At 52.1% G+C, this 6,000-nt stretch overlaps 1 protein-coding gene across 1 annotated transcript in view; it reads left to right on the top strand.

Annotated features, from left to right (window-relative positions):
• The first annotated feature begins 1,398 nt into the window (after positions 1-1,398).
• PRR5L (proline rich 5 like) overlaps positions 1,399-6,000 on the top strand; it is a 67,560-nt gene continuing 62,958 nt past the window's right edge. The window contains exons 1-2 of the mRNA XM_075548365.1: positions 1,399-1,685; positions 2,905-2,985. Of these exons, the coding sequence (XP_075404480.1) occupies positions 1,522-1,685; positions 2,905-2,985 (245 nt within the window). The 5' untranslated portion in view covers positions 1,399-1,521. The remainder of the gene's footprint in view (positions 1,686-2,904; positions 2,986-6,000) is intronic.

The following is a 6,000-nucleotide window of genomic DNA, read 5'->3' as shown; positions in this document are numbered from 1 at the left end:
GTGAGGATACTAACGGGCTAAACCGTAAATCCTCCAGAACAATGTGACTGGAGCGCTGACCAGCTCCCAAACTCATCAGAAGTCAGTGATTTAGAGTTCGGCCCATTAAAGAGAAGGAAACGGAAATTGCAGGGCCGGGGAGTAGAGGAAATAAAAGACACTGTTCTGAATGCAGGGAAACGAGGGCCCTGCATCTGCCGTCTGCTGGGCAGGTTGTGGCCCTCATTTCAGCCCTCGACACTTTGACCAAGTGGCCATTGGTCACAGCCAACGGCTCTGAGTGAAGTGCTGTAAATTTGCCCAAAGCCGCGCCATGTGCGCGTGGCGGGGTTACAACCAAACTTCCGGCAAAGCCATTGTCTTAGCCACTCAGCCGTAAAAGCCTCCCAGCACATGCTACAGGGAGCTCCGCCGGGACCCAAGCCTGCAGGTTAAGTTGGGTTTGGATGAAACGAGAAGACAAGGGAAGAAATCCTGGGCAGGATGGGGCAGTAGACACAAGCAGAAACTTGGCGGAGGGTCACCGCATGGTTGGAACAGTGCCTGCTGGTTGTAAGTTCTATCCCCAGTGCCTGACAGATAGTAAGTAACTCACGCCGGCCATTGTGTCAGTTCGGACTCATCACGACCCTATAGGATAGGCTAGAACTGAGTCTGTGGATTTCTGAGACTGAATCTTGACAGGAGTAGAAAGCCTCATTTATCTCCCTTGGAGCAGATGGGGCTTTGAACTGTTGACCTTGCAGTTAGCAGCTCAGTGTCACGCACTCACTGTGCCACCAGGGCTTCTTTGTCACTTAGTAGGTGCTCATAAAATATGTGCTCAAAGCATTTATTGGACGAATGAGTACAGGACCGAACAATCATTTCCCCACAGGCTATGGAAATCTATGTTAGATATCTTTAGGTCCTCTGCAGTTCACAGTGGGCTCAAGAAAGGTGTCCTGACAAAGTGGACTGGTAAGTTACAGGTGAGGTGGGTGAGGGGCACTGGTGGACCCTGAGCAGCACAGGTGGACTGCTGTGACAGAGCCAGTGGCAGAGGGCTTTGGTACCCAGGACACGAGCTCTTGGATTCTTGGGCTAAGCCCAGCCACAGCCCCAACTTTGAGACGCATTTGTCAGGATGAGCCTGAAGCACAGTGCAGAAAGCACTTTGTATAGGCCCGGCCTCCACGTGGCCATGCTGTCACTGCCTGTCCACTTTGGGGGTGACCACAGAAGGAGACCCGCAGGGTCTTGTCGATGGGAGCTTGCGTGGCATAGGTTGTGAGTGCCGGTCCAGGAGTTGTTTTTAGGGTAGCTGGGCTGGAAAGCCCCAGCCAACTTCCTCTAAGATGTGGTCTGCTCAGCCCAGGAGTTCTCAATGAGAGCTGCCCTCTCTTTCAGGTGTTGGCTAAGTCAGTGGCTTTAAAGAAACCCTCGGGGCCAGACGGCAGCCTTGGGAGCAGAAGTCGACCTTGCTGTGGGCAATTGGGACCATCTGGCTGAGAAGAGAAGGCTGCCCCTGCACCTGAACGTATGACCCGCAGCTTCCCTCCCAACTTGCCCAGTGAGTTCCACAAGATGGGCTCCTTCCGCAGGCCCAGACCCCGCTTCATGAGCTCCCCGGTGCTCAGCGACCTGCCCCGGTTCCAAGCAGCCCGCCAGGCTCTGCAGCTGGGATCCAACTCTGCCTGGAACAGGTAAGGGAGGTCGCCCAGGACACAGCCGGGCTGGTGGCATCCGACCCTTAGAGAGCTGCTCTTTCCTCTGTGATGGCTGCTTCAGGAAGCTTGTCCTGTGCTGCAGGGCATCCAACTGGGTCCTTCTGGTGCAAGCCCCTCTGAGAATGTGCCTTTCCATGCCAGGTATTCAAACCAAACCAGCAAACCAATCCCTGCCATCGTCTCTTTGCTGACTCATAGCTGTCTCCTCTGCGAGTTTGAGACAGTTTCCTGGAGTAGAAAGCCATCTTTCTCCCCTGGAGAAGCTGGTGTGTTCGAACTGCTGATCTTGCCGACCACAACCCAGTGCTTCGCTGGTACACACCCTCAGGGTTCCTCCCCCAGAGGCACACAGGCAGACCTGCATTTCCACAAGAGCCCTGGGGGGGGGGTATGTAGCCATCAAGAGTGTGGGGTCAGAGGCAGTACATCTGGGGTACCCAGCCCACTGTCATCTGCCGATTCCCACTCATAGCAACTTTATGGCAGCAGGCAGCCTCCCCTTTCTCCCACAGGGTAGCTGGAGGGTTTGGGTTTGAACCACTGACCTTGTGGTGAGCAGCCCAACCCCCATTCCACAGGACACCAGGGCTCCCGATATCTGGGGAGGAAAGGCCGATTCACTGCAGGGGCTTGAACTGGAATGAACTTGCTGGAAGTTCGCGGTAGTTCCAATCATACACGAGAAGGGCACTTTTCCTTACGTGTTCTGGAGCTTCTGGTCTACGAGTCGGTTCATTGGCCCACTAATGATGCTCCAAATGTGTTACCCCCCAGTGGGTCCGTGTAAATATGCATGTGACCCAGACCTGCCCTCAAGTAACCCTACTACCTAATAAGCCACAGGCTTGTGGAAAGAAAGTTCAGTGAGTGGCAGGTGCCAGGGAGGCCCTGTATCTGTGCACCACAGGCATCTGGGGCAGGGCTGACCCCGCGGTATACCAAGCACAGAGTGGACACAGTTCCTGTTTCCTGCCTTTTGGTGGGTATTTGACAGGTGATCTACGTGCAGACATACGTGGAAGGTAAATTCAATGCCTCATTGGACAGCCTTCCATCTTCTCACCTCTCCAAGGGCCCTGGGAAGGAAAGGAGGAGGGCTGGGAGGAAAAGCGTTAATGACCTGGGCCACCTTCATCTCTGAGATGGCCCTGTGTGGGCCGACCCACCAACCGGGGCTCCTGCTGTCGCCCCACAGTGTCCAGACGGCTGTGATCAATGTCTTCAAAGGAGGTGGCTTGCCAAGCAACGAGCTCTACGTGCTGAATGAAAACATCAGGTAAGTGGCAGGCCGGAGCTGGGCATTTCCCCGTGGGCCTGCATGGGGTCTCAGGGGCTCCACCCCCAAGAGCCTGATCGGAAGGGGTTTCTTTGCTCTTTGGTCCTTGTTGCCTCATCTCTCACCTGTTGTGTGATTGTGGTGGTGGTTGAATTCTGGGACCTTTGCCTATCTGCAGTCTGAACCAGAGAGGGCTCGTCCGTGTGGGGCGGTGGTGGGGGTGGGTGTGGGTCTTGTGTGTATTTGGGGGAACCGAGTGGCTGATAGAAGATGACGGTGGTATTGGTAACTGCCATCAGGTGGACCCATACCCTACAGAATGCACTCCACTCCCCGGCCCTGCACCTGGTCCTGAACAGTGTGGTCACCCCCAAAGTAGACAGGACTGGTCGTGAATCAGGCCAGCTTGACCCATGGGGTTTTCACTGGGTGGTTTCCAGCAATAGATCGCCAGGTCTTCCTAGTCCACCTTCGGCTGGAAGCTCGACTGACCCGTCCAGCATTAGCACACAGCCTTCTGCTGGCGCACGGGGGTTGGGGGTGGGGAGCCGAGCAGAAAGTGCATGGGCCAGGAACGCTGCCCTGGGCTCCCTCCTGGAGGGTGAGAATTCTGTCATGGCTTCTATCATCAATTCTCACGGATGGAGCCCAAGGTCTCAACTCACTGCCATCAAGTCGACCCCATTGGGCAGAGCAGAACTGCTTTCTTCCAAGACTAAATCTTTATGGGAGTAGAAACCCTTTCCTTTCTCCTGTGACGTGGATGGTGGTTTTGAACTGCTGACCTTGTGGTTAACAACCCAGTGAGTAAGCCACTATGCCACCAGGGCCCCTGGAGAGATGATAGCTACTGTTACTTTCTACGTAGGCATTAAGCAAGGAGCCTTGTTGGGTTGGCAGGTCACTGAACCACTGGCAGGTCCCAGTGGGTGCCTGGGAGATGAGCCCTGGTGATCTGTTGGTGTAGATTCCTGCCCAGAGAGCCCTCTGCGGCAGTGCCCTTCTGCGGCATGGAGCCCTTGTGAGTGGGAATCGGCTTGGTATCTGACAACAGTATGCTGGAGGCACCGCGGGAGGCATGCTCTCCGTTTCTTAGTACCACTATCATGCCAATACCACATGTGGGTTGCTTTGCAGAACAGAACTTTATTTTCTCACAGTTCTGGAGTTTCTAGATCAGAGTCTCAGCTGTGGTGACTCCTTCCTGATTGGGAGCCCTGGGTATGTCTGGGTTCCTTGGCTTGCAGACAGCCCTCATGTGGCAGATGTCTTCCTCTGAGTGATCATCCCTGTGTCTAATCTCATTCTGTAATTCAGAAGTGATTAGGTTTGGGACCCAGCCTACACTGGTATGGATTCATTAACATAGCAAGAAAAATCCCGATTCTAAAATTGAATTACATCCCTGTAGGGGTTGGGATTCTAGCATATATTTTGCGGAGTGCAATTCAATCCCTGCTGTTGTTACCTGGTTCTCAGGTTGGGTCTGGCTCCTAGCAACCCTGTGCACACAGCGTGAAGCCCTGTCCAGTCCTCGCTGTCCTCACAATAGGTGTTAAGTTTGAGCCCACTCTTGCAGCCACTATGCCCCTCTCGCTTCCCCTGACCTCTACTTTCCCATGCATGAGGTCCTTCTCAGGGACGGGGCCTTCCCATCCACATGCCCAAAGTATGTGACACCAAGTCTCACCATCCTGGCTTCTAAGGAGCATTCTGATTGCTCTTTTGCTAAGACAGGCTTGTTTGGGTAGCCCGTGGGATATCCGTATTCTGCACCAGCACCATAATTCAAACGCATAGTTCAAATCGAGTCTTCTGTCTTGATGCCCAGCTTTCCCATGCATATGAGGCGACTGGAAATACCCTGGCTCGGTGGGGCAGGCACGCTTTTATCTTCCAAATGACATCTTTGCTATTTAAAATTGGGAAGAGGACTTTTGCAGCAGATGAGCCATTGCAATACACTTCAGTTGACTTACTGACTGCTGCTTCCATTGAGCATTGATTGTGGATGCAAGAAAAATGAAATCCTTGGAACTTCCGTCTTTTCACTGTTTATTACAGCAGTTCATTGATTGTGAGGATTTCCGTTTTCTTTAGATTGAGGTAAATAAATACTCCAGGCTGCCGTGGTTCCTTCTCCATCAGTAGGTGCTTCAAGCCCTCTTCATTTTCAACAGGGATCACAGAATTACTAAGGAGCCTCCTTCTGATCCTGATGCCACATTCTTCTTCAGAGTCCAGCTTCTTGGTGTATTTATTCTCCATACAGATTAGTAAGTATAATGAAAGGGTCCAACTCAGATGCACACCTTTCCTGATGCTAAATTAGCCCCTTGAGGATTTGAATGACTGCCTCTTGGTCTCGTTACAGGTTCCAGATGAACCAAATAAAGGGCTCTCGGCCCCCCCATTCCTCACAATGGTGTCCATGATTTGTTATGATCCACAAAACCAAATGCCTTTGTATAGTTAATAAAACAAGCACACATCGTTCCGCATTCTCTGCTTTCAGCTAAGAGCAATCGGTCAACAAAGGTCCCCCTTGTCCCCTTGTCCTTCTGAATCTGGCATACATTTCTGGCAGCTCCCTGGTGATAAGCTATAGCCAATATTTTAAAATTATCTTCAGCAAAATGTTCTTGCATGCGATATTAATGAGAGTGTTGATAATTTCTATGTTCGCTCATTCCACCTTTCTGCAGCATGGGCACCAATTTTGATCTCTTCCAGTGATTGGCCAGGTAGCCGTCATCCACATTTCTTGGATAGAGAACTGTGCTCCCAGGTCCAGAGCACGTTATTGAAACGTCTCAGCTGTATTCTGTCGATCCCAGGAGCTTTGCTTTTCTCTAGTGCTTTCATTGCAGCTTGGCATTCTTCCTCCATCCCTTCGGTTCCCAATCATATGCCACCTCTTCAGTGGTTGGATGGTCAATTCTTTTTGGTTCCGTGACTGTGAATTCCTCTTGATGCTTCCTGCCCAGAGACTCGTTCAATATTCAAACGCTATAG

The sequence above is a fragment of the Tenrec ecaudatus genome, chromosome 4, assembly GCF_050624435.1.
Source record: "Tenrec ecaudatus isolate mTenEca1 chromosome 4, mTenEca1.hap1, whole genome shotgun sequence".
In the NCBI taxonomy this organism is placed as follows: Eukaryota; Metazoa; Chordata; class Mammalia; order Afrosoricida; family Tenrecidae; genus Tenrec; species Tenrec ecaudatus.
The sequence above is the reverse complement of the archived record's forward strand: the minus strand, read 5'-3'. Positions and strand labels throughout refer to the sequence as shown.